General features: G+C 50.2%; 1 protein-coding gene across 5 annotated transcripts in view; it reads left to right on the top strand.

The window, feature by feature from the left end:
• Positions 1-17,357, top strand: part of Frmpd1 (FERM and PDZ domain containing 1) — a 112,342-nt gene extending 94,985 nt beyond the window's left edge. For all 5 annotated transcript variants that reach the window (XM_052716576.1, XM_052716575.1, XM_052716574.1 and 2 more), the window contains 9 exons: positions 1,861-1,986; positions 3,334-3,453; positions 4,735-4,871; positions 6,182-6,308; positions 6,447-6,542; positions 8,250-8,432; positions 9,123-9,270; positions 10,985-11,812; positions 14,917-17,357. In XM_052716576.1, the coding sequence (XP_052572536.1) occupies positions 1,861-1,986; positions 3,334-3,453; positions 4,735-4,871; positions 6,182-6,308; positions 6,447-6,542; positions 8,250-8,432; positions 9,123-9,270; positions 10,985-11,812; positions 14,917-17,228 (4,077 nt within the window). In that variant the 3' untranslated portion in view covers positions 17,229-17,357. The remainder of the gene's footprint in view (positions 1-1,860; positions 1,987-3,333; positions 3,454-4,734; positions 4,872-6,181; positions 6,309-6,446; positions 6,543-8,249; positions 8,433-9,122; positions 9,271-10,984; positions 11,813-14,916) is intronic.
• Positions 17,358-18,063: the final 706 nt, after the last annotated feature.

The raw sequence follows: 18,063 nt of genomic DNA, 5'->3' as shown, positions 1-18,063 counted from the left end.
CGGGATTTAGTCACTGGTTCAGTTGTGGAGGGGGGTGGAACCCATGGTGAGGGGACTGGTAGTCACAGGGAGCAGGCAGCACTTAGTGGTTTGGGGCTTTAAATCTGAGGTTCTGACAGGAGTTCTGGAGTGCATCCACAGTGGGCAGTCATCAGGTGGCACTCCGATGAGCATCTCCTAGGCCCCAAGCGTTGGCGTATGACTGACCCCAACTCTGCTGGCTAGTCTTATGTCCGCTTGACACAGACTAGAGTCATCTGAAAGGAGGGAACCTCCACTGAGAAAATGTCTCCATAAGAACCAACTGTGGGGCATTTTCTTAATTAGTCATTGATGGGGGAGGCCCCAGCCCATTATGCGTAATGCCGTGCCTGGGCTGGTGGTCCTGAGCAAGGCTGAGCAAGCCATGGGGAGCAAGCCAGTAAGCAGCACCCCTCCCTGGCCTCTGCGTCAGCTCCTGCCTCCAGGTTCCTGCCCTGGGTGAGTTCCTGTCCTGACTTCCTTTGCTGATGAACAGTGATGTGGAAGAGTAAACCCTTTCCTCCACAGCTTGCTTGTGGCCTTGGTCTTTGTCACAGCACTAGAAACCCTGGCCAAGACTCCAACATAGGTGAGGTTTACACTGTCAGCAAGCTGCTGTCTATTAGGGTAGAAGGTAATGAACAAGAAAACAAATGCTGGGAGTGAGCGTGTGTGGATCACCGCCCGCCAGCGAGTGTCCTCAGTGCCTTCTGTGGGGAAATGAATGCACACAGCAGTCCGGTTGATAGATGTCGATGTTCCACCAATACTTCCCAGTGCTGCTTCCACCTAAAGCACTGTGCCGAGCCACACAGAACAAGCAGTGTGTCCGTGGGCACACAATGAAGTGAGGACGAGCGGTTCAATCTAGAATCCTTTCATGTACCTGCTATACTACTGTCTTTTACATAAAGAACATAATTTATTAAAGAAATGGACATTAAATGATGATGGGGCTACCCAGGCAGTGGTGGCGCACGCCTTTAATCCCAGCACTCGGGAGGCAGAGCCAGGCGGATCTCTGTGAGTTCAAGGCCAGCCTGGGCTACAGAGTAAGTTCCAAGAAAGGCTCTAAAGCTACACAGAGAAACTCTGTCTCAAACCTCCCACCCCACCCCCCAAAAAATGATGGAACTAAACATGCCCCAGGAGCTGGGGACCTAGCTCAGTGGGAAAGCTCTTGTCTAGTATGTATGAGGCCCCAGAATGGAAAGCAAACAAAGATGGCCCTGGAACTGAGGATACTAGGCAGAGTATCATTTAGATACAATAGCCACACATTACCTCTCTGAAGAGGTGACATGTGAGCTTAAACTTGAAGGGAGAGAAACAGCCTTGTGAAGAATGATGGGAAAAGTGTGTAGGTCAGAGGGAACAACGTATGTGAGTGCCTGAGGCATTCGCCATGACAGGGGCCCATTGGAGAGAAAGGGTGAATACAGCCCGGCAGCCATCAAACCTCAGCACAGCACTGTCTGCCGTTCCATCTGGATAGCCTCCCTGGCAGTCTGTAGACATTGTTTCCTCCATTTCAGAAGAAACTGAAGCCAGTCTGTCATAGTTGCATGAGGTCACTGGTAGGATTCTGTCTAGAAAGCAGTCAAGATGAGGCAAGAGACTGGAATCTCCCCTTGGTACCTTCATCCTCTGAAGAAAAGCAAGATAGATTGGTGCCGTGTGGTGCAGGGCCGTAAAGGTCCCACGTGGAACTGGGGCCCGCCTGTGTTAGCAGTAGACGCCTCTACGGCAGCTTCTCCCTCCCAGATATTCTGGGGGACCTGTGAGAAGGCACAGGAAGTCTTCCCACTCATCAGGTGACCCTGTTTCCTCCGCTGCCAGGACATCATTCTCACAGTGAAGGAGAAACTGTCCATCCGAAGTATCGAGTACTTTGCACTGGCCCTGGAGGAGCAGTACAGCATCTCCCGCCTACACCTACTGCATGAGGAGGAGCTCATCCAGCAGGTAGGAGGACCCACCCTGCTCTGGGGAGGCCAAGCTCCTCAGCCACATCAGGGCTGGGGCCTACTGCACTCGCTCAGCCTGGGGCTAGCAGGACAAGACTCAGGCCTGGTTTGCATCTGCTCCTATGAGGTAGGCAGGGCATAGTCCAGGACACACATCTTATAGATGTGGAGATGGAGGCTTGCATGGGTACGGTGGTTTTCCCCAGTCATCACATATCTGATAAAGTCTTTTGCTTCCGGCTCTGATGATCTTTCCTGGCACCTGCTGTCTCAGGACTACTAGGGGACATTGGTTACTATGTCCAAGACCATTTTTGTGGCACTTGCCCCACTGAGCTGCACCCCCAGAGTAGGACAGGCCAAACAGCCAGTCCATCTGTGCTACCCAATCCTTTGGCCATGCAAAAAGTTGTACTGACTCCTTAAAGTCAAACACAAGTCAGTTCAACAAATCATTGTAGGGTGTATACTGTGAAAAGATCAGTAGACATTCTACAGTTGAGAAAGGGACGAGCTTCTTCAGCATGGAATGGGGAAGCCTTGACCTTGGAATCACTCAGCCTTCCTCACTGCAAGTGAGTTATGATCCAGTCATTTAAAATATATATAATTACTTGCATTTGCGTTGAGGAAGAAAATCAAACTAAACCCCCAAAATGGTTGAAGTGGGGAAGAAGGGAGGAAGAAGGTGCAGAACGGTACAAACTACATCTTTACTTGTGGAGACTGACACACTCATATGCATTTCCTTTTCCTCCTGGCTGTGATAAAATTCCTGGCAGAAGCAACTCAGGAAAAAAGAGAGGTTAGTTCTACCTCAGAGTTTAGGAGCTGCAGCACATCATTGGAGAAGCTATGGCTGCAGGAGCAGTTCTTGTCCATGGTGGTGGGCGCTGGTGGCAGATGATCACATTGTGTTGGCAGATAGGAAGCAGAGAGACTCTAGACAGAAGCAGACCCAAGATACACCCCAGGGGTTTGCACCCCTGCCTCAGGGACCCACTCTCTCCAGCCAGGCCCCACCCCCTAAAAGCTCCACAGTCTCCCAAAATAGCCATGCCAACTGAATTGACCAAGTATTTAAACGTTCAGTCCACAAATCGAGGAGTCCTAGGCTGTCTCTGGGGAGGGCATTGAGTGGACAGGGGTTCCTCTGACAGAAGAAACATCACCCTTTTGAGTCATACACGTTTTATACCACAGGAAAGAAATCAGTCTGAGAGAGAAGGCTATGCTGTCTGGGGAAAGACTGAAATAGAACAGGCCCCCCCACCTTTCTCTCTTCTCTCTTGTGAAGCCGCCTTATAGAGCGCCAAGGTCACTGTGTCCTCTTTACCCTGGGCAGGTAGTGGAAAGGGAAGAATCGCAGGACTCCCGCTGCCTCTTCAGGGTGTGTTTTGTTCCCAAGGACCCCCTGGACCTGCTGAAAGAAGACCCTGTGGCTTTTGAGTATCTCTACTTGCAGGTGACTGGGCTGAGCTACCTGCCGTGACAGTGTCCTCAAAGATGCATTGGGTTATTCTGGGTTGGTGGCCGCTAAACAACTCTCCCAGAGGGATTGTCTTTTCCTGGAGGACAGTGGCCCCCATTACCCCTCCCAGTAGTCCTCTGAGTTGCTGTAATGGGAGATTTGCAGGAGACTAATCAAATTTAGGCTTAGTCCTCGATGTAGATGATACATTTTTTTCTAATACTATTAAGCACTGCTATCGTTTCCATTTTTATTGCAGAACAGGGCTTTAGTGCTTTGGAAACTCACAGTAGAGATGATGGGACTGGGTCTTAGAAGGTGCATGTGTCTGAGGTCCCTATGTAATAGTCGAGCCATACCTGACTGATTGGTTGATTGCTATCTATCTATCTGTCTATCTATCTATCTATCTATCTATCTATCTATCTCTCTATCTCTCTTTCTTCTTTCCTTTCTTTTTTCTTTTTGTTTGTTTTTTGTTTTTCAAGGCAGTGTTTCTTCTTTGTAGCCCTGGCTATTCTAAAACTAGCTCTGTAGCCCAGGCTGGCCTCAAACTCAGAGATTCATTTGCCTCTGCCTCTTAAGTCCTGAGATTAAAGGCATGAGCCACCATGCCCGGCTAGAAACCTGGTTCCCAGCCTGGGCCTGCCCTCTATTGCCTGGTCTGAGATTAATTTTGTTATTTTGATTTGGATGAAAAGAGTCATCTGGGAAAAATCACCAGTTTACAGAAGAGGCAATTCAAGTGGTGGGTTGACTGGTCCAGGTCTTACAGAAATGGTACCAAGAAATAATAACAGCAACAGCCACAACACCACCAATGCATTATATTCACATTTATATAATTCTGTGTGCTTTATGCTTGCATTTCTGAATATTGTCTTTTCTTTTCAATGTACATTGGTGTGAGAGTGTCAGATTCCCTGGAACTGGAATTACAGACAGTTGTGAGCTGCTATGTGGGTGCTGGGAATTGAACCGGGTCCTCAGGAAGAACAGTCTGTGCCCTTAACCACTGAGCCATTTCTCCAGCCCATATTGTCCTTTCTAAACCCCACAGAAATCAAGCAGTGTAGATCAGATAGTATGCATTTAACAATGGAAGGCACCGTGCTCAGGAGTTCTTAATAATGTAACTAAGGTCGCACAGCCAAGAACTAACTGTCAGAGCCAGCCCTCAGTGCTGACTGCTGGCCTGCAGTCTTTGACCTGAGAGGACAGGGGGCCTGATGTGCATTCTCTTGTTGCCCAGCTGCTCTGTGTAATCTCTTGCAGAGTTGCAGTGACGTACTCCAGGAGCGCTTTGCTGTGGAGATGAAGTGCAACTCTGCTCTCCGGCTTGCAGCCCTGCATATCCAGGAGCGGATGTATGCCTGTGCCCAGCCACAGAAGATCTCACTGAAGTACATAGAGTGAGTGGCAGGGTCGGCAGCTGTGCCACATTGTGGCCGCTGGCTTCTAGCCAGGGTGGACAGACTCCACAGAAAGCTGATATTCACCCATCTGCCTTTGTCTTCCCATCTGTTCCCCTTTACCCAGCCCGACTCCCCTATCTGGGTAGAAGCCACTTCCACATGCAATGGCACAGGGTCCCTTTGGAAATTTCCAGTCCCTAGAAGGAAGTCCGAGGCAGTCAGTTGGCAGCGTCTAAGGGCAGGGATGTCTTGGAAATATATTCTTCCAACAGGTGTGAACCAGTTGCTATTGCGTTTTGTCCCCCTCCCCCAAATGGGGGAGGTGTCAAGTCCTACGATCCATGTACCTCTTGATTCTTAGCTCTGAGAGCTAACACCCTGTTATGCTAAGCCCCTCCCCAGGTCTCTGCTCTAGCGTGTCTAAGCGTCAAAATCATACGGAGAAATCGGAATTTAAAAATAGAACAGATCCCTGGTTCTACCCCTGGTATAATGAGTCAAGGAGCAACTTTCGGGGGATTCTGAGGCTTCTAGGCTAATGTCATTCTAAAGCTTAGCCTTGGGGATTGGCAGGTGCTCTCTGTCGCAAGAGTGTTTGGGCAGTGAACATGGCTAGTGGTAGAGCACTTGCCTAGACCCTGGGTTTGTTCCCTAGCAGAGGGCGGGAACGTGGTTCGTACGTATGGATGATCATGCCACATACTTTGTTATTGAAAGGATTGTGAACAGGCCTGTGGGATGGCTCAGCAGGTAGAGGCTCTTGCTGCCAAGCTGACAGCCTGAGTTCGATCCCCAGGTGGTAGAAGGAGAGAGTTGATTCCCACAAGTTGTCCTCTGACCACCACACATGAGCACACTTGCTAAAATACAGCATCTCAGACTCTTCCTACAAGTTTGACTCAGTATAGACACACAATAAAAAAATAAATAAAATTAAAAAGATTGAGAACTTCTGCTTTGATTCATGAAATATCACACAACACCCAGACCAGTCTATTTCCAGGTTAGTCGGGAGGTCCTAAATTCGGAATATGTATAATGTATATCATGTGTGTCGATGGGGGGAACCCCCACTCTTTCTCACTCTCCTTTTATAGAGATAAATACGGATATAGACAGATCTCCCCTTTCTCTTTCTGTGTCTATACCTCTGTCTCTCTGCCTGTGGGCATCCCTCCCACTAGAGAAAGGTGCTCATGTCTACTGTGTGTTCGGGATTCTAGATCTGAAGTCCCTGTCATTTGCTCTTCGTGAGAACCAAGTGCACAGTAAACATGGACCCCCTTGTCTCCAATGTCTCATGGCAGGAAAGACTGGGGAATAGAGAATTTTATATCTCCGACTTTACTCCGAAATATGAAAGGCAAAGACATCAAGAAAGCCATTAGTTTCCACATGAAGAGGAACCAGAATTTGCTGGAACCCCGACAAAAGGTAAGGTAACCATAGCCTCTGCCGACCCACCCAGTTGTCTGTCATGAAGCCTTGGGGGAAATGTTCAGCGTTGCCTGGATTTTAGGCACGTGAATAACTCTGATTTTAACACTTTTTTTTTTTTTTTGTCTATTAAAGCAACTTATTTCTGCTGCTCAGCTGCGCTTAAATTATCTTCAGATCCTTGGGGAACTCAAGACATATGGTGGGAAAGTCTTCAATGCTACCCTGATGGTATGAACCAGACCACGGTGGACTCCTGCTTGCTTGGGACCTTGGATGTTTACAGATTGGCAGATATTGATCAGACCCTGGCTTGGTGTATGTTAGCCCCGTGGAAGATGCTAGGGGAGGCAGAGCGGAATTAGTTCTGATTTCTGCCCTCAAGGATGAAATAAGCCACTCCACAAGACAAGGCCAGGAGGCAGGCTATGACCACTGTTAAGGGTGGGAAGATAGATGCCACCATGGCTGACTGAGTCTGGGTCCGAGGAAGAGAAGGCTTTCAGATGGTCGGACGAAGCCTGGCTGGAAAATGGGAGACAGGCACTGGGGTGCGGTCTGTTGTAAGCAGCACCCTTGGGAGTTTGGGTACAGAAGGGCAACAGGAGAGCGGGGATCGAGAGATGAGAAAGGTGGACTGGGTGCCAGGCTGGGCCCTGATGTTGCAGACCAACACACTGAGGCGTGGGCCTGAGACAGGAGAAGGATGAGAGCCCTCTGCCCTGAGCCCATTCCTCTGTGTGTGTATAAGGACAAGGCCCCAAAGGTGGGAAAGATACTGGATTTCAGAACAGAGGGATCTGAAGGGCCTGGGAAAGCTTGTAATGTTCCCACAGGCTCTAGCCCTCCTATCCCAAGCCTGCCTTGACTTTTCCTGTCTCAGGAAAGAATTGGCCCCAGGAAAGGGCAGCCAGCTATACAGGACTGGCTCTGGGCTTGACTACAAATGTAGAATCATACGAACTCTGCTGTCAGAGAACTCAACATGTAATATCTGAGTGTCAGTGATCGAAACAAGCAAGATGCACCCAGTGTTCCCAGAGACATACAGACGTGGCGTGGGGTCCACGTGGCAGCCGAACGTGGCTGTTCGGGCTGAGGAGGCTGAGGCTTTCCCTTGGCATAAGATGTTGTTTGTTTATTTTGTTTTGTTGAGACAGGATCTCATGTAGCCCAAGCTGGCCTCAAATTCGCTGTATACCGGAGGATGACCTGGAACTGGTCCTCCTGCCTTCGTCTTCTGAGGGCTGGGATTACAGGTAGTGCTGCTAAGGCCAGGTGGCTGTGGGTTTGGAGGGAGCATTTAAGGAAGGGTCAGGATTTACGTAAGTCATGGTGACAGGGTGAGAGTCCAGGAGAGGCGTGCAGTCTGAATTCAGACGCACGGATGACAAAATGCAGATGATGGTATGGAAGAGTCCTCTGCTGAAACGACTTACAAAGGGGCCTGAAGAAATGGCCTAGGCGTGAAGAGCAGACAACCTCAGTTCAGTTCCCAGCACCTACGTCGAGCCACTCCCAATTGCCTGTAACTCTAGTTCCAGGGAATTCAACACCCTCTTCTGGCCTCCACTTGTACTGCACTCATGTACACAGAGACACGCATATACACATAATTTTAAAATAGTGAAAAATAAAGCGTTCTTTTCAATTCAGCTCTGGGTGGGCCCCATGCTGAGGAGTCGTCTCAGGGAATGGCGGTGAGGGGCTAAAGTAGGAAACAGGCTTGGCAGAGAGGGGAGCCAGGCGTGGCACACACTGTAATCCCAGGACTAGGGAGACTGTAGCAGGGGGATCATAAATTTGAGACCAGCCCGGGCTACACAGCAAAACCATTTCCAAAAATGACAGAAAAGAATCTGTAGGGAGGGAGATCATGTGCAGTATGTTTTCACGAGCTTGAGAATAGAAACTAATTGGCCTTCCACTCTTGTGCAGTTACAGGATAGAGAATCCTACATTGCCCTTCTAGTTGGAGCCAAGTATGGCATTAGTCAGATTATCAACAGCAAACTCAACATCGTGTCCACACTCGCGGAGTTTGCTAACATCAGTCGCGTGGAGCTGACAGAAGAATCCGAGAAAGTGAGCATGGTCAAGGTGTATCTTCAAGACATTAAGGTAACACAGAGGAAGAGACTCTGGCCCCTGGGATTGGGTGTGCAATTATTCTAGGGTAGTTTATATGAGCTTTGAGTGATAATAAAGTCCACTGTTTATCTGGCTAAAAGGATCTGCCTCAAGTGGACCATGGCGAGCAGGATACATTATTCTGAGAGGCTCCTGAGAGGGTTTTGTTCTATTTGTTGGGCTATGTGTTTTATTGATGAAGAATTCTGGACCTAGAGTTTTAAAATGGATAAATAGTTCAGGGTACCTCCTGTGCCTTTCTGGAAGGTTCTATATTCACTATTCCCTCTTTTGATTTCATCCAGTGTGCTCAAAAATGGCCCTGTGTTTTCTGCTCATCTTCCTCCTTTTCCTGTGCTAGGTCGGGTCTTTAAGGGACCAGTTGTGTGAATGAGTAGGGGGATGGGGGTAGGTAGGGCATAGTGGCACTAAGGACAGAAATAAAGGAGACAGTATTTAGATTAGAGAGGAGGGACCCACAGTGTGTCAGGGTGTGCAGGTGTGTTTATGTGCACATACATGCTTGGGCATTTAGATTTAGCTCCTCGCTGTGAATATACGGGCAGCTTGGGGGCCAGTCTGTGCACCATGGTTGAATATACTTAGTATCTCTCCTTGGCCCAGTAGGCCTTGTTGTATCTTGACCCTCTACAAACAGAAAAGTTCTGCTTGCCTTCACAGGTTCTGACTCTGTTGCTGGAATCCAACAGTGCAAAAGACCTGGCGTGCTTGATTGCTGGGTACTACAGGCTGTTTGTGGACCCGGCTAGCTCTGTTTTCCTCTGGTCTGGAAACAGACAGCAGATTCACCGAGTGTCTGCTGAAGAAGGTGAGGAGCTGAGTCTTTCCCAGTCAGGACAGGCTTATTTATTTCCAACCAAGCAATTGACCTTTCTTAAATAGGAGAGAAGCGTTCTTAGTCTTTGGAATGCTCCTAAATGCCAAGGAGCGCTAGAAGGTCTCTGATTCCCTGAAGAGTTTCCTGGAATCGTCTCTAAGATCCATTGTGTCTTTTTTCTCGGCAAAAGGGGATGTCACTTTTTCAGAACGTGGGCGCACTGGTCTCATCCACGCCTTTGCCCTCTTTCTCATTCTCTTGAATTATGATGGAGACTCTCAGCCTTACATTCAGAAGAAGGGGTACCTGGGGACAAAAGAGACTTGAAATTATACCATGTAAAGAATGAAAGGGGCGAGTATTAAAGGGCAGGGGAGAAAAACAGCCTCCCGGGCGGCTTCCACGTCAGCTGTTCTATTGATGTGGCTCTTCCAGGGGTGTCCTGATAAATGTTTAATAATGGCCTCTGCAGGGGGAAAGCCCCTGCCCTGAAACAATTGCCAGACGCCCCTGCCATCACCACGATTTCAAGCTGCCAACATGATGGTTGACAGAGGTAGACAGAGGTGCTCAGCAGCTTACCGTTATATAGTGCCTCCTCCTCGTGGCAAAACAGGCCTAGATCATCCCAGGAGACTAGATTGGAGGGTGGAATGCTGCCGTCCATGCCATCTGTGGTAACCGCAGGGGGTTGTTTCCACAACCCTTGGTGCTCACTAAAATGTGCACATGTTCAGTCCTTTCTATGAAATGGTATATAAGTTATACAGAACCAGTGCACTGGTTCTGTATAAATTGTATAGACTTTAAATCAAACTCTAAATTATCTACCCTACTGTCAATGCTACAGAGAATGGTCCAGGATAGCTTTGCTTTCAGTTTTGAGTGAGTGAGTTCATTAGTCTACAACAAGCAAAAGTAAAAGAACAAATAGCGGGCAGCAAATACATAGTAGGACATCAGATTTGGTGCTTACGTCACCCAGCAGGAATGACTGGAGAAGCCTTGTAAAAATCGTCACCTGGAGCCGGCATAGTGACACACACCTTTAATCCCGGCACTTGGGAAGCAGAGGCAGGCGGATCTCTGTGAGCTGGAGGACAGCCAGGGCAGTCACACAGAGAAACCCTGTCTTGAAAAAAACAAAAAGTCATCTGGGGACCCTGATGGATAAAGAGCGTGCCAGGCAGTGTCGTCTTCGTGGAGGAGCTTCTGGTTTCCCATTCCCACTGCCCACGTTTTTATGCCATGGGATAAGCAATAGTTCCAGATGTCCTCGAGGACACAATTTTTCTAATCCTCTTTGGCGGTTTGCTGTTCTACTTTGTCCCTGTGACCAGCCTGACCCAGGGAAAGTACTTTTGGGGGAAATTCGAAATAAGCATGTTTGAATGGGGCCATCTCTTGCTTCCTGAGTCAGCACTCAACACGGATGCAAATAAGCACATGACAATGTACTGATATAATTTATATTACAGTCAAATGGTCTGCCACTAAGCTATTCCCCCATAATTTATATTATAGTGTGCCATTGTTCTCCTGTGTTGTTGCAGGAACCATAACGAAAAGAAAGGCTTGTACATGTTCAACACGGTCGGTCACTTTCTGTGTTTTCCCTTCCAGCAGGATGGCAGGAAGCAGGACACGCAGGCGTCTGTCAGACCTGGACGTTGGTTTGTAACTCTTCGTGTCTCATTTGTCACAGGCTACGAGTCTAGGGCCTGCAGTGACTCGGAGGAGTCCTCTGAAGTGGATTGCGTACTGGAGCCCCTGTCTGACCGGCGCCTGGTGAAGCTGAGCCTCTGTAGACCATTCGTTAGAGAGGAGCAGCCCCCTGGAGACAGTCCCACAGCTGAGGCGAGCAGGAGAGGCCCGAGTACCTGCGGGGCCAGCAGCATGACGGACAGTGCTGAGTCCGAGGCATCTGACTCAGCCAACACCGAGAGCCGAGGCTGCAGGACCAGTGGCTCCAGTGAGTCCATGGATGCTCTGGAAGAGGACGACTTAGATGCCTGCTCCTCCAGCGGGACCAGCTTCTTTCACTTTGGCCCACCAGGCTTCTCAAAGGATCTTGATACCAACAGCCAAGAGGAAAAAAGTAGGATCGGGACCAGGGGTTTCCTGTGTTTGCTGGACCTAGCCCAGGATGCCAACCCTCAATGCCAGCAGATCGAGTGTCCCCAGGGCCTAGCTTCAGGGGCCTGCAGCTGGGGACCGGAACTGAGCATGGGCAGGCTAGACCCCAGGTTGTATGAGGGCAGCCGGACTGACTACTACAGCCTGTGTTCCAGCATCTCCCCAGGCAGCCACCTGAGTGACAGCTCAGGGAGCACAGCTTCGCGGCAGGGAGCGGCACCGCCACCGCCACCGCCACCACCGTGGTGCCAGCAGGGCTGGATGGAGGCTCAGCCTGGCTCCATGCTGGAAACCCTGGCCCTGCACCCACTGCCACTGCCGGCCTTTGAGGACGGCAGCTCAGATGAGGAATACTATGATGCAGCGGACAAGCTCACACCCCCAGACACACTCTCAGGTGAGCCCCGTCCCCCATCCCAGCAGATCTATAATGCCCTTAGCTAGCTTCCAAGAGCCCAGGGCCGGCTTGAGAGCAGGATATGAAGGCTTTGTCTACTCTTGAGGAGGCCACCCTGGATTCCCGTGGACCAAATTACAAGCATCCTGGCCTTGAGTCAGGACTGCAAGGGAGGTTTGGAGAATTGTGAGCAAGGGGAGATGAGAGGAATTCATCCCACTGTGGGAACCAGGGAAGGCTTCCCAGAAGATGTGTCGAGTGGGCTGGGCCTCGTCAGGTGGACAGAACACGCAGTAAAGGAATGGAGTGCCCAGTTGAGAGGGTCACTGTGCCACTGCGGATCCTGGAAGCAACAAAATAGCATCATTGGTGTCTGATGGCCTTTGGGAGTCCAGTGGTTCCTGACATCGGGTCGGGATCTGTTGGCTGGGTTCCTCATATATCTCCAAAAAAGATTGTGAAAATTTAACCTACGATCCACGATATGCCATCTCATACAAACAAAACACCACTGTAAAGTCTTTCTACAAAGGAAGACTTGCCGAGCTAACCGGAAAATCTCGCAAGACACACATATGTGCACACACTCACACATACTCTCTTACACTGTCTCCCCACTCTGAGGTTAAAAGCTGGCAGACATGGCTGGGCCCAGCCCTCTCCTGTGCCTCTCTAATACTGCCCTCTTGTGGTTGCTCTGGACAGAAACGCCAGCTCAGCTCCTGAGGGCACCCTGTGAGGCTCTCTGTGGTGGCTTCTGCCTGCCTGTCCCCACCCCCTTGCCCTGTATCTTAGCAGACCTTGGTATATGCTACTGCGTCTGCCCTGAGCCTCAGCTGCTGGTGCCCATCAACCATCTAGTCTCCGCTGAGGGCTCCATTCTGCAGGGGACGTTTTGCCGGTTTACCAGACCAGGGCCAGCTGCTCATCTCAGTCACAGGTTGTTCCGGGGGCGGCGGCGGCTTTGTGCCTGTCCCTTGGTGCTGCCTCTAGTTGTACACTGTCGTTGTGTAAAGGCTCCCTGAGTGCACACAGCACCTGGGCATCGTCACTACATGAATGAGTGAGCTCATACCACCTCTGTTGACTTGGTTTCATTTCTTCGTTTGTTGGGGGCTGATTTTGGTTTTTCCTGTTGTTGCCTCACTGTGTGATTGTGGCTGTCCTGGAGCTCACTCTGTAGACCATGGGAACAGAACAGCAAAGGGTATGCTGCACTCCACTCCACAAGAACCTGGCTAACCTCTTCCGGGGCTCTCCCTGACCCCAACTCTGCCCTGCTGAGCTAGCCCTTATACTAGCAGCAGGATGAGGGGTGCAGCTGAGACTGGCAGATGGGACTCTTATGGGGACCTAGTCCAAATTCAGGTCCATGTGAGGCACCTTTTCACAGGGAGGGGTCAGTGTGCTAAGCACACTAGAACTGGGACTCTTGTGCCTGGGTTTCAGTCTAGCTCACGACTCACTGTGAGCGCCATCAGAGGGTATTGGTCAACAAGACAGCAACTCCCAAACATAGCAGCCCATCAGAATCACCCAAGGAACCTTGTTTAAAGTCTGTCAGTTCCTCAGATTTAACCTCAGCAGTTCTGACCTTGGAGGTCTGAGGGGTGGCCTAGAATTTGGTCATTTCAGTACCACGCAAGCAGGTTGGGGATGTTTGGTCTGAGTGTCTAACATGCCTCCAAGTCCCTGCTAACATGCAATCCTGATTTCTTCTGCCCAAATCCCAAGACCTTTTCACATACTGCTGCTCCTGAGAAAGATCATCCTAGCATGTGTGAACCCTCATGACTGACTGATGATCAGGGTCCCTGTTTGTCCAAAGAAAGCACCTTCACCCCCTTCACATGCAACATAAAAGTAGCAACAGAAGCAGCAGCAGCTGTGGGCATGAGTTAACATCATGCAGAAAAGCTTGAAGAGCAAAGAGCCTGGGGATTTCCAGCAAGTCCGAAGACCGGGGTTCAGGCATGGCTGGCAGCCAGGCTAGAAGTGTTTGCAGCAGAATTCAATGGCATTCTTGTCAGGGTACTGTGGCCGCAAAAATGACTTCTTGCTACTATTAACAGTTATTGAGTTACAGTCTGGAGATGTAGCCCAGGCTGGCTAGAAACTCAAGTATATAGCCTAGGCTGACCTTAAACTTCTCAGGCCTCCTGAGTGATGAGATTATAGACATGTACCATCCATCACACACGGTTTTAGTTTTTTTCTTAATTTTAAATTAGTTTTATGTGTATGGGTGTTTTTCCTGCATATATGTCTGTGTACTGTGTGTGTGCTGTGCCTATGGGGGCCAGAAAAGGGTGTCAGATCCCCTGGAACTGGAGTTACAGATGGTTGTGAGTCGCCATGGGAATTCTGGGAATAGAACCCAAGTCCTCTGGAAGAGCAGCCAATGCTCTTAACTACTGAGCCATCTCTCTAACACCCTTTAAAAATGTTTATGTGAGCCGGGCGGTGGTGGTGCACGCCTTTAATCCCAGCACTCGGGAGGCAGAGGCAGGTGGATCTCTGTGAGTTCGAGGCCAGCCTGGTCTCCAAAGTTCCAGGAAAGGCGCAAAGCTACACAGAGAAACCCTGTCTCAAAAAAACCAAAAAAAAAAAAAAATGTTTATGTGTGTGTGGGTGGGGTGCGTGTGGTGTGGGTGTATGTGGTGTGTGTGTGGTATGTATTTGTGTATTTGAAGTTCTGGATAGTTTTGCTGACTGCCTGGACTATGAATCTCATCTTCGGAACTGTAAATTAATATTCCGTTGTTTGAGAACATAAGTGTTAGAGTGCTTGTCCAGCATGCGTAGGGTCTAGGTTTGATCTCTAGCACGGCCAGTCTCTACCAGAGTGCACGAGATGTCATCTCCTGAAAAGAAACTTGAGGTACCGTGACTAAAGGTAGTAAATGGGTCTTGGACAAGTAACGTAAGAAATGTCTACTGTAATCCTTATTCCCATCTTTCAGATGAGGAGACTGAGGCAATGAAATCTTAACTTGTCCAAGGTTTAGATCTTCAGTCCAGGCAAGCCTCCATGCTTGCCCAAGCATGGACAACCTCTCTCCTTCTCTGCGCTTAATGTGATTTTTCCTTGTCTTGACTTGCAGGGCCCAGAGCTGCCGATCTTAGTGCCGAGAGATTGCAGAGTCAGTCTAGAACCCGTGGCTCCGAGGAAAGCCTGCATCCAGGACCAGAGGGAGGAGAGCCAAGCAGGCGGGGAGGGGTGAAGAAGTACGCCAAGACACTGAGGAAAAGAAGGTCCTTCCTACAGACAGACCACACCTCCCAGGTCTCCTTCCCCCTGGAGCCATCAGCCTCCCAGGAGAACATGGATGACGTGTGCTACTATGACAGAGAGCCCTACCTGAAACTCGCTGCCCCTTCCCCAACTGTGTCCTCCTGGCAGGACGTGCAAGGGGAGCCAGGCCTCCTGGAGACCAAGGCCTTGGGGTTGCTGGCTTCCCTGAGGGAGACAAAGAGCAAAAATCCAGCCTCCAGGATCATGGAGATGGAGCCAGAGACCATGGAAACCAAGTCAGTCGTTGACTCCCGTGTGTCTTCTATCTCTGCCATTCGCCTCCGAATTGACCCCGGCAATACAGAGAATCTGGGGACTACTCCGTTGGCTGTCGCCATCGACAGCTCCTCAGCAAGCACCCCCCAGAACCCTCACAATTCGAACCCAGATTCATCCAGCCCACAGGCCGCTCAGATCAGGCCTTTCCAAATCTTATCCCCATTTCAAGACCTAGATGGTACTACCCCCAAAGAACTCGCCCCAGAGCCTGAGGATAGCACCTTCCCTCTCTCTGGTGCTAACCCTAATCCAGACAGCCCAGGGCCACATCCTCTCCCTCAAGGAGACACATCAGAGCCGGAAGGGGTCCAATCAGAAATGGAATCGGAATCTTTTTTAGTGAATCATATACAACAGGGTACCCCCAGATTCACAGGGTCCTTGTCTCCTGGAGATGGGACAACCCATGGTGAGTGTGGCGTGAGTTCAGAAGGGACTGCCTTTGCTTCAGAAGAGGGGCAACAAGGACAGCTGTCTTTGGGAAGTGACAGTGAAGTTACATACAAAAATGGACCCAACTTATTTCAGGAGGAATTTGAGGAGGGCTCAGATAACGTTTCACCAGCTCTTGATGTTAACGCTCCAGCTGATGAAATAATGGGCTCCCTCCCTTCAGAGGCTCCTGGAACATGGACAGAACAGACCCTGTCCTTCTCCCTCAAAGACTCCCAAGGGAAACAGAGAGAAGCCGTGGGCCAAGAACAGGAGCTGTTGGCAGAATTGGACTTGGGCCCTGATTTCTTACTTGGGGGGCAGACCGCTCCATCAGCCTTCCCTCCAGAGAGGGTCAAGGCAGAGCAGCTTAACCATGTGATGGGGGAAGACACAGACCCTGTGGACACTCCTCCGCAAGTCTGTGTCCATACAGTACCTTCCCTGCCAAAGCTTCCACCATGTCAAGAGGAGCCCCGCTCGGCAGATTCAGGCCACGGCTCACCATCAGAAAGCAAAGGTGACAGTCCGATCATCTGCCTTCCGCCTGAGAGGTCTTTCCTGTGTTTTGCCCCAGAGAGCCATCCTGAAGGCTCCCCAAGTCTTGGCAAGGCCACCTCCTTGGGTTTCGCTGGCATGAACGACGTGGTGCCTGCCGGGATTGGCCTGGAACATTGCAGATGCCACTTCTCCTATGCCGCGTGCTTTCGAGGCCTGCAGCCAGAGACAGAGGAGGAAGATGGGGACCCACAGACACACCCTGTGGCCCCCCTTACCTCACCACCCTCTGCAGGAACCCAGGTGACTCTGCCCTGGAGGCCAGCCCGTGCCTACAGCTGCACCACACCCCTGTCCAGGAAGAGCCACATATGGCCAGAGTACTGCACCAGGGCTCTGAGACAGCTGAAAACTGCCCCTGCAAGTGCCCCGGAGGGCTTTGTCCAACTCACGGAGAGCCTGCTGGAGCTACAGGACATTCTAGAAGCTTCCTGGGGGGTTGGGAACAAACACCCCACTGAGAAGTGCACCTGGCACTTTTCAGAAAGCCGGAGCCGCCTGTGCATGGGCTCCCAGAAGCTGCTCTCCAGCTGTCAGCATGTGATCAGAATGGACCAATCCCCCGAGGAGATGCAGAGTGCTGTGCGCGTCACCTTCCAGCACCTGGTCCAGCTGGCTGGCCTCTGCTTCCAGTTTACAGACTGCAGCCGCTGCTCCACCCGGCACAAGGAGGTGGCCGGGAACCTGAGGGACGTGGTATATACCTACCACCAGTTTGTGGAGGCCGCAAAACTGACCTGTGAGAGAGGCTACCAGGACCTCAGTGTGAAACTCTTGGCTCGCCAATGCACAGCCCTCACAGCTGCCGTGTTCTGTTTGACCCAGAAGTTCCGGGCATCCACTGCTCTGTGAACAGGTCACTTACCCAGGGCTCCTTTACCCTGCCTGGAAAGTTCTCCAAGAAGCCTCGTCTAGTTCTCCACCCACCCCCTTCAAATGTTTACTATATAGAGTATTCGAATAAACTGCTGCTTAATCCTAGCCTGTCTTGTTCTGAGTGGATAAATTCGGATTAAAAATGTTCACTCCACCTGGGCAGTGGGGTTGCGTGCCTTTAAGCTCAGCACTCGGGAGGCAGAGGCAGGAAGTTCCCTGTGAGTTTAAGGCTAGCCTGGGCTACAGAGAGAGTTCCAGTACAGCTAGGGCTACACAGAGAAAACCTGTCTCAAAACGCCCCCCCCCCAAAATAAAACTAGGTTCACTCATATTCATTCAACAGACATTCACTTCCTTTGCACCAGGCCTGTAACAGGAACTTGAGAAATAACAGGTTGTATGACACAAGCCTTTTCTTCTCTGATCAGGTTGTGCTAGGGTATAGATGAATAAATGTCCATCCAACCAACAGGTATCAGGCAGAAAGTCTCAGATTTTGTCCCAAGAACTCAGGAATTGCTGGAAAATAGTCTTGATTCCCCTGTTACATTAATTTGGCACTAACCTTCACAAACAGGTGGATACATGTGTTATTGGTAGATTGGACCCTTCAAATCAGCGCCTGGACCTGATGATATTTAGTCTTGGTTGCCTCGCGGCTGCCACTAGGTGGCAGTAAATTCCCGAGCTGCTTGGTCACCCATGGGCAGCGGTATTCTCTGCCTTATCTGAAACTGAACCCCTGACACTTGCACTATGTTTCTGTGTTTAATATTATAAGGCAAACACTAAATCCAGGAATCACATTTTT

The sequence above is a fragment of the Peromyscus californicus genome, unplaced genomic scaffold, assembly GCF_007827085.1.
Source record: "Peromyscus californicus insignis strain IS unplaced genomic scaffold, ASM782708v3 Scaffold_5__1_contigs__length_169319896, whole genome shotgun sequence".
In the NCBI taxonomy this organism is placed as follows: Eukaryota; Metazoa; Chordata; class Mammalia; order Rodentia; family Cricetidae; genus Peromyscus; species Peromyscus californicus.
The sequence above is the reverse complement of the archived record's forward strand: the minus strand, read 5'-3'. Positions and strand labels throughout refer to the sequence as shown.